At 41.9% G+C, this 18,501-nt stretch overlaps 1 protein-coding gene across 1 annotated transcript; it reads right to left on the reverse strand.

The window, feature by feature from the left end:
* Positions 1 to 6,406: 6,406 nt before the first annotated feature.
* Positions 6,407 to 15,858, reverse strand: si:dkey-156n14.3 (zinc finger protein ZXDC). The gene is made up of 10 exons (XM_053430638.1): positions 13,865 to 15,858; positions 13,505 to 13,657; positions 12,773 to 12,851; positions 11,306 to 11,436; positions 10,392 to 10,562; positions 8,636 to 9,420; positions 8,351 to 8,438; positions 8,086 to 8,258; positions 7,669 to 7,770; positions 6,407 to 7,149 (listed from the first exon to the last, which is right to left on the reverse strand). Exons 1-10 carry the CDS (start codon positions 15,810 to 15,812, stop codon positions 7,063 to 7,065), a joined length of 3,717 nt encoding a protein of 1,238 aa, XP_053286613.1. The 5' UTR covers positions 15,813 to 15,858; the 3' UTR covers positions 6,407 to 7,062.
* Between the last annotated feature and the right edge of the window lie 2,643 nt (positions 15,859 to 18,501).

Here is an 18,501-nt window from a genome sequence, read left to right on the forward strand (position 1 = left end):
AGTTGCCTTATCCCTCTGAGTTAGAAACTCACCCAAACATGGGATGGTTGATAAAAACCTGAGATAGAGCATTTCTACAGTAGCACAGAAGCTGTTGTAGCTGGTGCCTAAGGACAGATATTCACTTTTGTAAGTGTACCAGAGAGTCAGCATGAACAACAGAAGAGCCCTGGAACAAGCAGCCATTAACAGTATGAATTAAACCTGTGCTGTGGCAGGTCAAAAACTCTGTGACAAAGGGACTGCAGGAGGCAGTATGCAAGAACTGTCAGTGATTTGTTCACCAAGCAGCACACATATAAGTTCAGTGCAATAAACTGCTCCCACTGAGTAACATGAGAAACCTGATTCCACCATAAACTTTGGACTGTAATTGTCTTCTTTAGCTTTTCATGTTTCTTTATGCAATATGCTGTTTAACCACAGCTAAGGTTTACAGATCAGGAAATTCAAAATGAATGGTGGCTGGAATCCAACCAGCTGTTTGGATTTCATGGTGGGGGTAAGATGCTGCCTTCACTGGGACACATTAAGAAGGCAGCCATTGTTAATGTTAGACAGTGAGTAACAACTGTGGCTTTACTGCTATGACATGTCAAAATGTGTGCTATGAAAAAGACTTATGGTGGACTTCAGAAATGAGTCCCAACACATGTATTTGCATTAATACACTCTGTCCGTGTTTCTTTTCAATTGGTTTGCTTTTAATTGAGGCCCGAGCACTGACAGGCACTGACAGACAGTCTATTGAAATTGTAAGGATTATAATTATTCAGCAAATTATTTGGCTTTTTGAGGGCTTTAACATGCTCAAATTCTTACCAAAATTTGCAGAAAATTGTGAAAATTTACGTATTCTGGAGGAATTTTCAATGGGCGTTGCAAAATGGTTCAATGTTGACCCCCCGAGACCCCCGGAACATGTTCACATTGACCGATCTTCACAAAAATCGATACACATGTGTATCATGACCAGACAAACAAAAAAGTCTGTAAATGCAATTGGAAAAACGCAAAAGGAAGCCTGCTATTTTGCATTTAGTGGCCATTTTGGCCATATTCCACATTTTTACTTTGAAGTACTTGTCCCAGGGCTTTCATCAGATCACCTTCAAATTCAAATGAATGTCATCACAACAAGATGGATATAAAAACTAAATTAAAAAATATCTATTTTTCGTCACAACGTGTGACCGTGTCGTGGCATCAAAGTTTGATTAAACGCCATCCAAACACGAGGTTCTGTATCTCTGACATATTTGGTACAATCGAGTCCAAACTAGAGATGTAAGACAAGAGTCCCTGCCTGGTGACATCTAGATAAGAGTACAAGCCTGAACAGCTCTATGTGTCAATATTTCCTCTGTGTCATAGCGCCACCTACTGATTCGCCATGAAACAGGAAGTACTTTGTTAATCCATTCTGCATTATCCAACCAGCTCCAAACTACTGACCTATGATCACAATCGTGATCTGAACAGCTCCATAAATACATACTTGTTCAGGGTCAAAGCGCCAGCTACTGATCAGTGTGAAAAATTAAGTTGTGGTAACATTGTCCAACTGACACAAAATTTAGAGCGCCCCCTGAACAGATTTATATGTCTGTGCGTAATAATAGTGATGGAGCCACCTACTGGCAACAGGAAGTAAGCTTTGTTTTACAACTATCATTCGATTTACTTACCATTTTCACAGTGTGGTATGCTATTTGATAGCGTGGACCGTAATGAGCAATTAGCAGGCAAGGATGGACATCACGTGACGGATGCAGGCAGTGAAGCGTTTATCTTGCCGCAGTGTGCAAAACGCATGCAACGCGGAGAAGTGCGCTCGGTCATCGATCGTTTTCTCCACCGACCGCAACAGGCTTCAACGTGCGGGTGCTCGAGGCCGCCAGTGCTACAACGTAGACCTAGTTTATTTTATATTTTACATTTATTTTTTTTAATTCAGCTTGTGTTCACTTTACGCCTGAGTTCAAATTGTTTTTGGTCAAAGAAGATTACTATTCTCTTGTTGATTTTCTGAACAAATCATTAGGATGAGATATTACAGTCAGCTGTAGAGCAGCTTCCCTGCAGCTGGAGTCCTGGTCACTTCTTTTTTTTTTTTTATGTTGTTTTTCCTGTCCTATACAGAAATGGCATTTAGACTGAATTTTTTGTCTTGTTTCCTATTGTATTGCCTCTAACTACTCTCATCTGTTTCCTTGTCTACCTCATATCTACTGCTGTAACAGATGAGGTGAAAACCGTGAGATCAATTAAACTTATCTGATCTTACACCTGCAACCTGCTACTATTGGGTTGTATTCAGCTTGGCCATGAGCTCCAGGTTCCTGTCTGCCATTACTGTATTCTCTGTTTTGACACTGGCAAAGATTTGATCCTTTTCCAGGATGATCTGTTCCACCTTCTTCTCGCAGGCTTTCATCAACTCTGTTTTGACCTACTGAGTCTCGGCCTGCTGGAGTAGGAGACGAGCATTCAGTGACTTCACTTCTTTCTCCCTCTCTGTCAAACTCTGCTTGATCTCCTTTATCTCTGTTTCCAACCCTCCCTGTTCACCTTTTGCAGCATTCAGCTGACTGTCAAAGTCATTTCTGGCTTTGACCAAAGATGACTTTAAAGTGTCAATCTCATCAAGCAACTTCTTCTCCTTTTCCTTGAGAGGCAGGTTGGTATCTGTTAGTTCCATATCTTCATTTGTGATGCTGGTGATAACCTCATCCGTGTCCTGAATGATCTGCTCCACCTTCTTCTTAGGCTTTTTATTCAGCGTGTTTTCGTCCATCCGGTTCTCAATCCGCTCTCGCAATGAGGGCCAATTGGCCGATGCAGAGGGGAGTGGATGGGCTGGAGTGTTAGGTTTAACCATGTTCTGGATGTGGGCTGGGCCCGTTCGCAGTACTAGTGTCTTGAAGCAGCCTCTTCAGGGTCTTTGATGGAGTCTAGCAGAACTGTGTTGAATGCTGCAGGTGTGGAGGGTGAAAACTATTCAACAGTGCTTGTTTAACCTCCAGTGTGTGAAAATGAGTCCTGGTCATCACCTCACAAATTACAGACCCAAGGACGAGACTGAAATATAACTGTACCCATGAACAATAGAGAAACTGGAGAACTGGTGTCAACTGATGATGAAGAATTACCTTATTTGAACAAAGCTCCTATAATAAAAATTACAATGCATACTGTGTAATATTTTCCGACATTTTATCTATCAGCAATGTGTTGATATTATTCTCTGTGAGGTTTTATAAAATGTACTTAAACAAGAACAAACTTCTCCCTGTCTCCTTTCCATTAGGATTATTAATGTGATCAAGTCCCAGCAGTAACCAACTGAAACAAAACATTTGCAGTCGCTCTCATCGCTCTGTTATGGCTGTCACTGTTTGATTTACATTTGCTGTAATTTGTACGCTCATAAAGCTAGCATGGAAATCTGTCTTGCAGATGCTCACTGTGAGTGCTTGTATAGCCCACATGGGTGATTGTAGATGTAAATAGCTTCCAGTGCTGCTCAGTATCACTCGTGAATGATCGCTTGTCTTCTTGTATACGTGCAGTGAGTAAAACGCACTGCATGGAAATATTGTGCTGCTAGATCATTCTTTAACAGCCAGCAGTTTCTTCTCTGCTGACCTTTGGGTTCAGTTTGTGTTCTGTGCTGATCTGTGATCAGATTTAAGCTGATCATGTAGGTCAGAAAACAGTTTCTAATCCAGCACCAGTTAATTATAAACCTTTTTAAACTACGTGTGTTGTGTTTGTGGGTTAGTGAGCATACAAGGTCTTGCACGAACTGCATGCAGTTAGGGCAAAAAGGTCAGACGGAGGCGGGTCGAGACTCAGCAGGGAAAATAGAAAACGGATTATAGTAACAATATGATCATCCATATATATTTCAGCTAAACATCATAAGGGTTATTATTACTTATACTGTCAACAAAATGTCACTATCTTTGAAGATTTATATGAGTGCAGGTGCAAATGCATGTTTACATGTTAAACCTGCCATTAGCTCAGTGGTGACCTCTGTATGGAAGCCACGAGGGAAGCTCTATATGACTAGGGCGCCATCTCCTGGTTCAGAAGTAGTACTGTGCAAGACCATGGCTTCACTTCTTTTTTCTCTTAGGGTTTTGGGTGAACTGACCATTTATCCCAGGGAGAGGGCACTGTTTCCACTCTGGAGTCTGAGCAGAACTGCGGAGGAGGATAGGGAGTCACAATCCCCTTCACTTCACCACCATGTGTTATACTGTCATAATGTGTTCGTATTTATTGGTGGATCTGTACTCTGCCATCTTGTAGATGATAATTATTATGTTGTATATATATATTTCTTATATGTTTAAATTAGTTTGAAGGGTCATCTGACCGGGGACAACTGATATGTTTTTATGAAAAAAAAACAAAAGTAAAAAATATGTTCGAATGCACATAAACTTTATTGTTTCTGCTAACCGAAATTTAGGGGAGGCATATTAGAAGTTCAGAAGTTTGATGACAAAATGAGAGAAAAGAATCTTAAGACCTGCTCCGTCATCAGCAAAAGTGAGTGAGTAAACCAAGCACAAAGCAGACACAAAACTCTTGGTATATGATCAAAGACTAATAACTAAGTAGAGATGTTCCCATAATCAATCAATCAAATTTTATTTGTATAGCCAATATTCACCAATCACAATTTGTCTCATAGGGCTTTAACATGGTGTGACATCCTCTGCCTTTAACCCTCAACAAGAGTAAGTAAAAACTACTAAAAACCCTTTTAACAGGGTAAAAATACATAGAAACCTCAGAGAGAGCCACATGTGAGGGATCCCTCTCCCAGGACGGACAGAAGTGCAATAGATGTCAGGTGTAGGAAAACATCATCAGGATAAAGGTTTTAGCAGCATTGATGAAGGTAAACATTTTGAAGGATAACTGAAGGTCAGATACTTGAAGGTCAAGTATCTGAGGAGAAATCATAGTCTATGGTCAGCAGCCAGCAAGATCATGATCCACCATCAAGATCGGATGCCACTATGGTCCACAGTCATTGTCCACTGCCGCAAATTAGGATCCATCATCAGCTGCCACCTTGGTCGTGGTCCACCACCATTATCTGAATCCAACGCGATAAAGGATCCGCCATTATTATTATGATCAGCCAGCACAATACAGAATCCGTCATACTGGATCCACCATTAAGTTGTCTGATTCGCGATCCACAAATCGTAATCATGATGTTGGGGCCACAGCTGCGGCCCTGGATCTGCGGGCGATAAGGCAAAGGGACTCCGGGGAAGGGGTCAAGTCACAAACATGTATTGATGAGATATGACTTACTTTGATGTGATAAGGATGGAGAAGAAGAAGGAGAAGCTGGAAAGAGAAGTTCCGTGCGACCTTCTAGACCTTTGGCAGCATAACTAGCCTGGATCAAGCCTGGACCAGCTCTAACTATAAGCTTTATCAAAAAGGAAGGTTTTAAGCCTACTCTTAAAACAAGGGTTTATGAGGCTACATTCAAACATTTAGTGCTGAGTGAAAATCGAGACGTGACGCCGACATGATTGTAAATTTGTCACCTAAATCAACCTAATAAAAAAAAAAAAATCTGAACAAATCCAGGTGAACTAGTTAATTTTCCTCTCCATGAACTGACTTTTGAACTAGTTCCTGTTAAGTGTGAACTGGCACAACACTTGTGCTATCCTTACCCTGCTTTGCACTATGACAGGTTTGCAGGACAACCTTAAATAAAAGCCCCAGATAGTGTACAACGCCAAAACCTTTAAAAAAAGTTACTATTGTTAGCCACTGGAAATGCTAACACAGCTTTCTCACAGGATTTTATACTCACAGCATAAGTGCATGAATGTGGAGGGTGGAGCTTCTGAAGCAGCAGTCAGGGGAGGGGTGTTTTTGGTCTAGAGTTAAAATAGCAACAGTCATTCCCCAAAATTGCCTAGACCATCTTTAAGCGGTTTTACTGTGAAGGAAGTCCCTACGGTAAAGCCTTTAGCTAAATACAGACGGGTCCTGGAAGAAAAACTCGACTGAAAGGATCTGACGAGATTGTGACAAGCTACTGCGCAATGTCTTCCACCTGGAAGAGTCCGGGCTGAGACTTCTGCTAAAGAGAGGCTTCTGTATGATACTGAAATAAAAGGTCTGAATACTAAATTAAATGAGACATTTAACAATAAATAAAAAAATCCAAACATGTCAACTTTGTCATTAGGGTTAAGAGCAAGGTACTTTAAACAAACTTAAAACTACAACAAAAAGGGAGTACAGCATGAAGGGGACTGAATATTTTCTAACACCATTGTATCTTTCATTAGCTTAAGATGAAAACATGGCACCATAAAAGAATAGAAATGAAGACTTCAACAAACTGCTGTGATTGTGCTTTAATTGTTTAATCAATCCGTGTTTGGCTCAGCCATTCTGTAAACCCACAGCTAAATAATAAATAAACAAACAGATGAGATTATTACAGAAAGGTATCAACTTATTATATAATGTAAATAGACATGTTTTCAACATTAACCTACTACCAACATAGAAAAATAAATCCAACAAAACTTGAGATTGAAATGGCACCAAATAAAGCAGGTAACCTTCCGGTGGAGGTGTGCACGGCGTGAGGCGTCTGTAAGGCAACTGGAGCGTAGACGGCACACTGAGTGTGCATGAGTGGCAATGTGGCACCATGGAATAGACACCGAAGCTACGAACACCCACAGGACAGAGCAGTAGGAGCCACTGACATGTCAGTGCTCTCAGGCCTGATTTTGGTAGAAAACTGGACTTTAGAAACAAACACTATCATAATAAACTTCTGAACAAAGAATCTTCAAATTCTCTTCTCAAGGTGCATTATCTGTGACATCATGTCCACCCCCTCCCTCTAACATATCGACCATGTCCAAAAGGCTTTTAAAGTCCTGGCAAAACAAGGGCCAACTGTTTGATGGAGACAAATATCTCAGGTGTGTTGACGTAAACTGTGGACAGTGATGAGGAGCCAGAGAGAACTCTGACTGGCAGCTCTACTGCTCACTCCAGGTCCTGCAGGTTGATTGTGCTTCCTGTGAACTGGGAGTTGTCTGAACCGTTGTCATCCTCAGCCATCACTGACGGTTCCTGTGAACATAAGAGTCACAGAGCTCAGCTGTCTGACACATGTGCTGTAGGAATATCCTGGTAATAATAAAAAGCTAATTATTGGTACTATGTAATTAAAACCCATACATAATATTATTATCACGCAAACTTTATATAGATACTGTAAAAAATATCATTCAGTTGAAAACTGATATCGCGACAGCTCTAAACATTGTTACTAGTAGTTTGGCCACTGCATTGACACCGTGTGGAGAAATCCACCTGTGCTTTCAAATGAATAAGAATAAATATTAATACACTGTTTACCAGCTGTCAGGCCAATCATAGTTTAGTATTACTTTACTTGCTTTTGTTCTTTTCTAATCTACATTTATATTTTATATTTTTTATATTTATTTATTTATATTTTATATATTTTTTAGCATCACAACTTTTTACTATTCCTTGATATATGCATTAGTGTGTGATTTGCTGTGAAATATAACCTGACTGTATCACAATGTGGATTATGGGCATGAGAGGCTGAAGATGTCTCACCTGTAAAATGTTGACAGGCAGGTCGACAGTGAGCTGAGAGTGGGAGCTGGAGGGCTGAGAACTTAGCTGAAAGGCCAGATCTCCATCACTGGCTGGGTCATCCTGCATGAACACACACACTTTGTCAGCATGTCTGTCAACAGCAACCTTGCTTCATGCGACTATTCAATACAGTCACCTCTTTTAGAATATGCTGCACAACACAAGTCATTCTCATATATTACTTAAAACCAGGAGACACATTCAGGTAGAACCCTCATTTTCAATGGTGGCGAGGTACAGCAATACAACTTTACAGGGAATACATAACATTTTAAGTTAAAAAGAAATTAAAAATATGTCAGAAATTAAATTTAATATCAGGTGGCTTCATCGAATCTACAAACTGAATTGTAACCAAATATTTGGGGACCTCACCTGCAGCAGCTGAATCTGGACATACTGGGCCCCTGTGACTGGGTCTCGCAGAGTCAGGCCCCCATTGGCTGCTGCAGCTCCCTCACCGTAACAAGCACCAGAGGGAGCCAGGGATCCAGGAGCAATAGCTGCCTTAGATCCTTTGGTTTTTCTTTGACACAACCCTGAGGTGCCTGGATTTGACAACGACAACTTTCCACTTACTGTTTGCTGATTTTTTTTTTCTTCTAGTCTGAATGAGCACATTAAATAATGAGTGTGTTACCAGAGGAGGCTGATGGGCCTCTTTGTTTCTTCTTCTTCTTGGCCAGCTGGATGGCTCTATAGTCAGTCCTGGCTGAACCACCACTCTCCTAATGCACAAAGGAGACTCATTTTAGAACTGAATCACTTCATGTTCACTATCAATTATTCTGCCAATTATCTAGATATTGGATTTTTGGTGTAGAAATTCCTACAAATTGTTAAAAGGTGTATACATAATAATTATCAAATTTAAACATTTCAATTTCTGATTAAAGACAATAATGTCTGAAATATGGCTACTCACAAGGAAGCTGCTTGGTGACACAGCGTTGAGTTCTGGGTCTTTCTGAGGGCTGAAGTTGCTGCTGTGAGTAGGGAAAACAAACTGGGTGAGGACTTTTCCTCCTTCTGGAGGCCCCAACACCTCCGCACAGCCCAGCAGTGGTCCTGTTCCCCCCTGACCACCAACCTCAACCACGGTAGAGGGTGAGGTCAGCAGCTCAGCAACAGGAGCCACGGCCAGGGTAGCTGGGGCCTCCACGCTCAGGGCGCTGGAGGAGCTGAGTGGGTGGTGCAGAGTGGGGTCCAAAGAGGATCCAGCACCCTGCATGGTAAGAGCTGTGAGGGTTCCTAGGGCCTCTGGGGTAACTGTCTGCACATCATCTAGGTTTAGGGTGCCCTGTGGGGGCAGGACAGTGCCAACTGTTCCCTCCAGACTATGGTGGGGGGCCATGTCAGCACTGGCTGTTAAAATAAGAGGTTCCACAGTCTTGGCCATGGCAGTGCTAGAGCTGGTACAAAGATTGGCCCCAACTGAGGAGGGGTCTATGGCCAGGATGCCTGAGCTGACCAGTGAGAGGTCCATTGTGAAGGTGCCGTTCGAGCCGCTACTGCCGACAGGAATTCCCAGTCCAATACCATTGGTGGGTGCAGTGCCTCCGGGCACAGCGGAGAAAAGAGAGCTGAGGTCCAAGTGGGTCAACTGGTCGCCCCCGGCAATACAAGGCCCAGCAACTGTTGTTGAGGTGGAGCTGATGAGCTCGCTACTGGGGGTCAAGGTGGGCGTGGTCTCCATTTGGCTCAAAACATCTGGCATGGAGGAGAGGGGAAAGAGTGTAAGCAATGTTCCCAGAGCATCTATTGGAATAAATTGTTTAGTAGAGTTATATATCCATTGTGCATGACCCTTCATATGACTACTGCTCTCATTCATGTTGTATACCATACCGATATACTTATAACAGCCTACACACATGCATATATGTACACGGCTATTTCAACCAGATGTAAGTCGAATTTGCGTGTGAAAAGGGGGCGTTTTTTGATAAGTGGTGTCTGGCAAGTAAAGTCAAGGACTTGGCTGAGCTGTGAGAGGGGTCACTTTTGAAAGAATTAAAATGTTCTAATTATTTGAATTAGCAGCACGTTGTCTCTCTCTGTGGCTACTGTCCTTGCAGACGAGTTTGACTTAACACACAAGTGTTTTTTGTCTGTGGGACATTGCAATTCCCCAGTAGTGGCTGATGATATGAAGCCGTGCTAGCCTACAAATACCTGGTGTGTCATATATAATGCAAAAATAAAATCATATATATACACCTCTTTCTATCATTCTGTGCCACTGCACTCAAGTACATTTCTATACAAATTATTTTCCATCTATATTGAAATCCGTATACATGTTCCTTGCTTTTTACTATTTTATTGCCTACTTCCTTCTATTTTAATACTTTCTTGTGTTAACTTGTCTACCTTATTTTGACTATCTGCTGCTGTAATCAATTCCCCCCCGAAATTAATTTGAACAATGCCCTCCAAAAATCTGAATTCCTCATCAAAACTGTCACAACTACATACACAAATTCTAAATTGCACAGTTTTTTTGTAAGCACTGCATAGTGCATTTATATTTCTACCAAGTCTGTGTCCTGTGGTGGCAAATATTACATTTATACAATTTCTTGTAATTTAGTCATAATAAGTGGTATTACCATGACACCTTCATCTCCTTAAAAAAAAACAAGTGTATTTCTTATGATTAGTCAGTGAGAGTCACTGACCAGGGCTGAGGTGGTGGTGTTTGAGCATGTGACTCTTAAGACTGCTGCGGGAGGAGAAGTGCTTGGAGCAGTTGGCCACAGGACAGCGGGTCCTCAGGGTGCTGCTGTCTTGCTTATGCTTCTTGGAGTGGATGTACAGGCTGCTGCGTGCTGAGAACTTTGCATTACAGCCTGAGAAATAACACAAAGGACAAAACATGATCAACTGAGAAAATTGATCTTGTTTATTAAACGAAGTTGTAAAACCAAGTGGAAGAACATTTTTAACTTGTCTCTCTTCATTTCCAACTGATCAAACAGGTCCATTTCATTTTAATAAAGCAAGTACGGTATAACTAGGGCTGGGCGTAAATTACCTTGTTTCGAATCTAATGTAAAAGTCGGGGCCTTCTGATCATTGATCAGCTGTGGATCATAGAGGAAAGTCGTGTGGTTTGTTTCCACTGTTTCACTGAGTGTAGCGGAGTAAGTGGGGGCGGAGCTTTGGGGCCTGTGTGTGTGAACTCCAGCTCGCTCTGAACACAGACAACACACACACAAGCCTCCCCTCTCACTGGAGTGAACGCTGCTCACGTTCATCATTTGTAATCTAATTAGTTCGGTTCAGCGTTCACAAGGAATATGAACAGACCGTCAAAAACCGTCTCTGAACACGTAACCCCCTGGGACTCTTCACTTTCTTTCTCTCCTTGCTCTCTGAGTTTTCCGGATGGGCGGGGAAGTGAGCAGTCTGCTCGCGAGAAGCGATACTCAGAGTTTCATGCTGACGCCTTAAAACATTCACGTTAAACTTTATACTCGATGGTTGCGGTAGTAATTTTATACATTGCACTTGGTACAAGCCACGATACATCAAGTATAGTTGATATACAAGGAACCATTGACTTTCTCCCAGCAGAACATGTGACTCCTACCTTCTGCATGGCAGTGGAAGGGCTTGGTGCCCAGATGGGTGATACTGTGACCCTTGAGGTGCTCCGCCCGGGTAAAGGACTTGCCACAGCCCTCCTCCGTGCAGACAAAGCGACGGTCATCATCATGTTTCCTTATTAACATAAGGAACAGGGCTGTGGTCAGTGAAACCTTCTCATACTAAATGGGCGGACAAACAGCAACAGTGGTTATTGACATGATCTCACAGATTCATGTTTAATGCATAATCGATTATTTGAAAAGTAACTTCATTTTCTTGCACAATGCTTTATATTTATTACAGATATCGGTAACTTGGTTATGATGATAATTCCAGTTTCAGATATCTACAATTGAATTATCACTCGTCCTCATCAAAGCTCAAGATGTTTTACATTCACTTAAATTTAAAACACCTTAAATTTAGTTTGAACTAGCCAGCATGGCGTTGCAGATATCATGGACTTGAATTAAAGATTATAATATAACATAATCAAATTGCATAAATCAACTGATAATGAGCAACAAGACAAAAAAGAATGATAAAAGTAGCTTGAATCTTTCTATGTAAATACAGATATATCAAATTGGAGTTTTGAGTAATTCAAACTGATTCAAAGATATTGTTTTGAAGTAAAAAATATGTTTTATGTATATATTATACAAAAGTTATTACTAGTCTCAGTGAAAGCATGACCAGTCAAAATTCCATAATGTTGATAACGTAATTGTTTATTCAGGATAGTCAAACTTGGTTGAGAAGGTCAAAAGGTCCTGCTGACTGCGTCTGACAGAGAGCTGTCTATGTGACAGAGGTGTATCTATCTCCCTCTCACACAGTCTCTGTCACTTACTGCACTGGGTTGAATTCATGTCTGTATTTACACAAAACATCTTCCAGCAGGTTGTTTTTGTGCGTTAGAACAAAACCGCTGTGAAACAATCAAAAAAAGTGTTTTTGTTTCTCTGCTTTGTTTTCCCTCTCTTCATTCAGCCTGTTGGTCTCTCGACCACTGCAGCCCTCTCCCTCCTCGTTGAGTCAGGGAAGAGACAATCGATAACAGTGTGACAGTTTTACGGTAAAACCTCAAACAACACTTGTGTGAAGCTGATTTCACATGATGCAGCAATACAACATCACTGCAGTATGAACCTCGAGTTGTTTAAGATCCTCCAGTAAACCGGGAGAAGATTAAGACCTCCAAAAAAGTTTTCTTCAGTGATGATGTGCTGCTGTTCCATGTGAAATCATTTGCAGTTAGCGCTCTTCTTTGCACACTTTAATGTAAATTGTATCCACACTTGTAATGACTTGTAACTATCCGCTGGATCTCTCGCAGTGTTTACCTGAGCCATTTTTCTAACGTTTACCCGAAAGAGGAGCCGGTGTCGTCACATGAGCTACACAATGCACGAAAATATTCTCACAATACACATTACTTATTAAAATCACTTATTTGACAACTTACCGTTTGTGTCGCAGTAACTTGGACATGCTGGTGAAAGACCAAGCACAGCCCTCAGAGTCGCAGACAAACGGCCTCTCACCTGCAAACAGGAAACTGAGTGTAATTACAGTGAACATGATCGGAGATCCTAAATCACTAGACTTGAGTCCCCAGACATTACACATGAAATTTAAAATCCCAGTTTGAGATATAAACCAAGTATGATTACTGGTAAAACAAAGATTTTTTTCTGTTATCATTATGACAATTAATAGGCTTTACAGAAGCACAGGATATAGGAATTAAATCACTCTGACTTATTCAAGCCTACTTGAAACTACATTCAAGGTCATAAATTTTCCTCTCTAAAATTCAAAAACATTCATGAATTTCAAGGACTTGTGGAAGGCATGTATGCAGTCCATTTGAGACATGTTCTTAGTTTTGTAATGTTTTGGATATGTGCAGAATTAAGAGCTCTTCTCAACTGAAATTAGAGAACAAAGAACAACGTATTGACAGAATCATGTGATTGGAGAATGACTTGTTGACAGCATCCAACGTCTGTTTTGCCTCTTTGACTATTGTAGAAAAAGGAAGTCACCGGAAGTGACTGGTACTTCCGGTCCAGTCATTTAAAGAATAAAGCATAGACTTCAGAATACGGGCACATATTAATAATCGTTATTTCGATATTGTCCAAAATAATCATGATTATGATTTTTTCCATAATCGAGCGGCCCTAGTGCTTACCCGTGTGACTCCTCATGTGGATCTTGAGGCGACAGGCCTTGTCGTATGTCTTATCGCAGCCTGGGTAGGTGCAGGTGAAGTGGCCTGTTTCTCTGAAGTGAGTGCGATTATGGGAGAAGAGGGCACTGAAGGTGATGAACGTTTTCTCACAGCCTGTAGAGGAGTACATTTTTTCACCATGAATATATTAACAATTATTGGTTTTGACCTGACTGTGAACTGTGGTTTTCTAGCAACACTTTACATAAGAACATACCAGCGCAACGACCATTGTGGGGTTATGCAATATCAGGCCGATTTGATCAGCTGATTAGTGTGTGGACATGGGGAGGCTGTAATTGTAAAATGAGCTTGTGTTACCTGGGAATTCACACTTGTGCGGCCTCTGCGGCTCGAAGTGGACCCTCTGGTGATTGGTGAGTCGTGCAGCGCTGCGAAACCTCTCACTGCAGATCTCACAGATGAAGGAATTATCATGCTCGTGCACTTTGACGTGAGCCTTAAGGTTGTACACGGTGGTGAAACGCCGCCCACAGCCTTCAAACTGGCAGGTATGTGGCCGCTGCTTGTCATGGGACTGAAGATGTCGCTTGAGCTTGTAAGAGGTAGCAAACGCCCAGCCACAGCCCTCTACAATGCACTGGTGGGGGCGAGGATCCTCTGCATGGTTCAGGAGGTGAACCTTGAGTTTCTGACGTGTGTCAAATGTGCTGGAGCAGCCTGGCTCTGGGCAGCAGAAAGATGACACTGTCTCTTTCTTGGACCGGACTGGTGGCACAGCATGGAAGTCCTCGCTGTCACAGCCTGCCACTGTTAATCTGGGGGCTGGGGTGACCAGATCAGCCTCTGTCACTGCACAGAGGATCCCTGACTCTTGCTTGATGATGGCGCAGGAGTCCAGGGAAGTGCCCAGCTCCGATAGTGAGCAGTCATCCGCCAGAGCCAGCTCAGAGTCACTCACTGACATACCAGCTCTGGGCTCTTCCTGCTGACTGGATACTGCTAATGTGCTGATCTTCCCGATGGATTTAGTGCCACTTTCATAGTTGAGAAGAACAATATCCTCATGGTCTTTCATGCCCAGATGCTCCTTCAAGCTCACCATGTCATCCTCTTTGTGCACATGACCCTCTGGTGGGGCCGCCAAAGTCAGGATCCCGTTTTCTATGGTCACTACGATGCTTTGGTTGTTTATCATAATAGTTCCGGAAAAGGTTTCGCTGGCAGGCGGACTCGAGGAGGCCGTGCCGGGATCTGCATCGCCCTGCAGCCCCGATGAGCCTGAAATAAAGTCCATGGCTTCCGCGATGCCCGAGCTCCCTGAGATCAAGGCACTGCTCTCGTCGACACGGGACTGCGGAGAAAGCGCCAGTTTACCTCCATCGTTTTCTGTGCAAATCTGCCCACATATCTTATCGCCATATTTGTTTGTCAGAACTACGTCCTCGACGGTGCGGTGACACGCAGTCTGTCTAGCGCACACAGCGGCACAGTTACTGTTCAGCACATTGAAAACATGCTCCGTTTTACTGACGGCCTGTATGTCCACACAGTTCAGGCTGTCGCCGGGCTCGCAGACAAGAAGGTTGCTCCCGTTCCCCACCTCCATGAAGGGACGCGCTTTGCACCACTCCTGCTTCTTACCCTTCACTTTACCGCCGCCCATACATGGTACATCCGCCCTGGGGTTGCTCTGCTCGCCGTCGCCATCCTCTTGAAGCACGTTAACAACCACATATAACTCCGGGGTGGTCCTGTCCGCCCCGCCGAAGCTCTCCGGCGCCGCGGAGACTCGGCTGCCCAGTGGAGGCTGCTTGAAGGCGCCGTCCTGACGCTGCTGCTGCCGTAAACCTGGAAATGGTAATGCTAGCTGCCGCTGCTGCTCCGGTTCCTCTTCCCCTTCAAACAGAGGCAGCGCCATTTGCATTCCGCAGTCCACACTCTCCACACCGAGTCTCCAGGTATTTCTGACGGACTCGTGGGAACCGAGTAGGGCGTTGAGCTCGTTTTCTTTCTCAGTGTTCACGTTATGGAGGCCGGTGCTTTGTTTGGGACCCGGTGCGTGCGCTCTGTTCGTCGGCTGCGGTTTGCTAGAAGGCTCAAACCCCGTCCCGCTGCCATTTTCCGCCAGCAGGCGAAACGCAGACGTCCTCGGCCTGGTGTTGTTGTTGTTGTCTCTGTGTGGTTCACACTGATCCAGCTGAGCTCTCGGTCCTGCCGCCGAGCGTAGAGGGGACGAAGTGGATCCATGTAGGGCGCCATGTTGAGAGTGGATGTTTTGGGCATCAGATAGCCCCTGAATTTCCATCTTGGTATCCCTGTAGCAGCGACACACAAAAGGCCCGCCCTAGTACACGCACACAAACACACTCTCACACACACACACGCGCGCGCACACACTCACACACGTACACGTTAGTAGGTGACTTGTTGGTTTGGGTCTTTTTATAAATGATAACAACAAGAGAAATACATATTTTAATATATGCCATAGCTACCAGACACCAGAACATCTTCTTTCCTCTGGCCGTTACTCTGATGAACACATATTCGACCATACAGTTTCAGGACCAAAGATCAGGTATATATGTATTCTAAATTTGATATACACGTATGTATGTTTATATATATATAAATATGTTTATATATATATATATATATATATATATATATATATATATTCCACCTACCTCATGTACATAAAGTATCCTGTGACAATCTTTCCATATTTATTCTACCATCTGCATCTGCATCATTGCAATATTTCTCCATGTTATTGTCATTTCTGTTGTGTCTTATTTTCATATATATAAATGTTATACTTGTACATAGGTAAATGTTTGCTGAACCTTGTTCTGCTTAGTTGTCCTGATTTTGTCTATTTCTGTACATTGAGCAATGAAGAAACTGAGTCAAATTCCTTGTATGTATAGGCATACATGGCCAATAAAGCTGATTCTGATGTAATATTTACTTAAACAAATGTCAGCATCACAACACTTTGTGGGAGTATATAAGATATGGACCATTAGCTATATTCTACATTGTATTGTGAGGGGTGAGGTACACAGTGGACTGGTCACCAGTCTATCACTGACATAAAAGACCAACAACCATTCAACTAATGTTCAAACCTACAGACAATCCTAAGATGCACGTCTTTGGGCCGAGTGCCTGCAGAAAAGTCGGTTATATCGGTTATATTTAGAAATCATTTCTCTTGTGATGTTCTTTCACGTAAGTGTGTAGAATTGTAAAAAGGGACATATGTGAGGGGCCCCCTGAATATTTTCAATCTTGTACATTAGTGGATGAAAAATTTGAACTCTTGCCTTATAGCATGTTGTATTGTATCAACTGATACATGTGCATTAATTAACACTATTTAGAATTAAAAACATTCTGTTCTTCTTATCCTTACCATGATTAATTATATAGCAACATATTCAGCCTCAGTCAGTGTTTTTTCTTCCTGTTTCCACTGAGTGGCAGCAAAGTACAATAAAACAGAGAAAACCCTGTACCGCTTGTCCAACCAGACTATTAAACCAACATTTAAAGAAAGTGGTTCATGCAGTGTGTTCAAGCCTCATTCCTTATTCTTTAGTACACTTATTGTTTTGATAGTGGAGAATATGTATCACACTTATAGAATATCATAAAATATAGGATATTTCACATTTAAAAATAACCACCACACTCACTCACAATTTAACAATTTATTTCCTTTTCTATCTATTTATATATCTATCTATTTGTCCGTCCGTCCGTCCATCTGTCTGTCTCTCTGTTTATCTATCATGTATTAGTAATAATAATGTTCACAATAGCAAATCGATCTTATGGCCAACTGCCGTTAAATATCTTTATTTGGTTCCAAAGCAAAAGATAGAAAACAGTGACCAAGCTATAAAGTACCTGTGACCAACACAAATGGAGACAAAAATAACAGATACACATTTAGAGTATCAGAGAGGAACAAAATGGAAGGAAGACCTCTCACAAAATATTCTGTACATCACTTTGGACGTATTTACATCTGACCTACATAGAGACTGCATTGGACACATTTAACTGGGGAGCATTGGTGAGCAGTAAATTGTTTGTCAGGGTCATTAACTAATACTGTACACACTGTATAGAAAGCTTCACATGCTTCATACAAAAATATCCAATAGGTTACATGTATGTGAATTTGGGTCAGTGTACTAGTGGATAGTAACACACACATGCAAGTATGTTTTAACACTGTGATACAAATCTACCCTACTATTCATGTGTCTCAGTCCTATAAGTTTGGGATAATATTATTATAATTATTACTATTATGTTGGCAGTTCCTTCAGGTATATTGTACACAATAACAGTAGAAATAGAAAGAACGCTCACAAGTCAACACATGTGGGAATACAGTTTGAAGTCATTGTCAGATATGAATAAAGATAAAGATTTTCTTAAACAAGTAAAATCATTGGCAGCATATCAGCCCAGTAAGCATGCAAAAGAACAGATGTCCTGTGTTTTCATATAAAAATAGAGTCCTCCCTCACACACACACACAAACACACACATTGAATTATGACAGAAATAAGGCCACATATCCGTTTCCTTTCTGATACAATATGACACAAGTTCAATAGTGATGAATCCATTTGATATTTTTGTCTTGAAGGAAATCCCTCCAACTTAATATGTTACCATCAGGTTTAACCATTTCTCTACGTTCCAAAGGTCAGAGACAAAGAGTTTCAACCAGACTTCATAGAATCTGTGTTCAGGGAAGAAAAAAGAGCTCAACCTGTTACAGTAAATCATATCTGGGGTTTATAGTCAGTGACTCACTTTTGCTGGAATTGTTCATGCACACAACGAAAGCATTGCAAACAAGGAAAAAACGTCTCAGAAAAATCTAAATTCTTTGCTGAAAAGCCTGTTTATACAGCTGCTGGTTGACAGGCCAACACAGGAGAAATGCAGCAATTTATCAAACAGCAGAA

Source organism: Pleuronectes platessa, chromosome 2 (assembly GCF_947347685.1).
Source record: "Pleuronectes platessa chromosome 2, fPlePla1.1, whole genome shotgun sequence".
Taxonomy (NCBI): Eukaryota; Metazoa; Chordata; class Actinopteri; order Pleuronectiformes; family Pleuronectidae; genus Pleuronectes; species Pleuronectes platessa.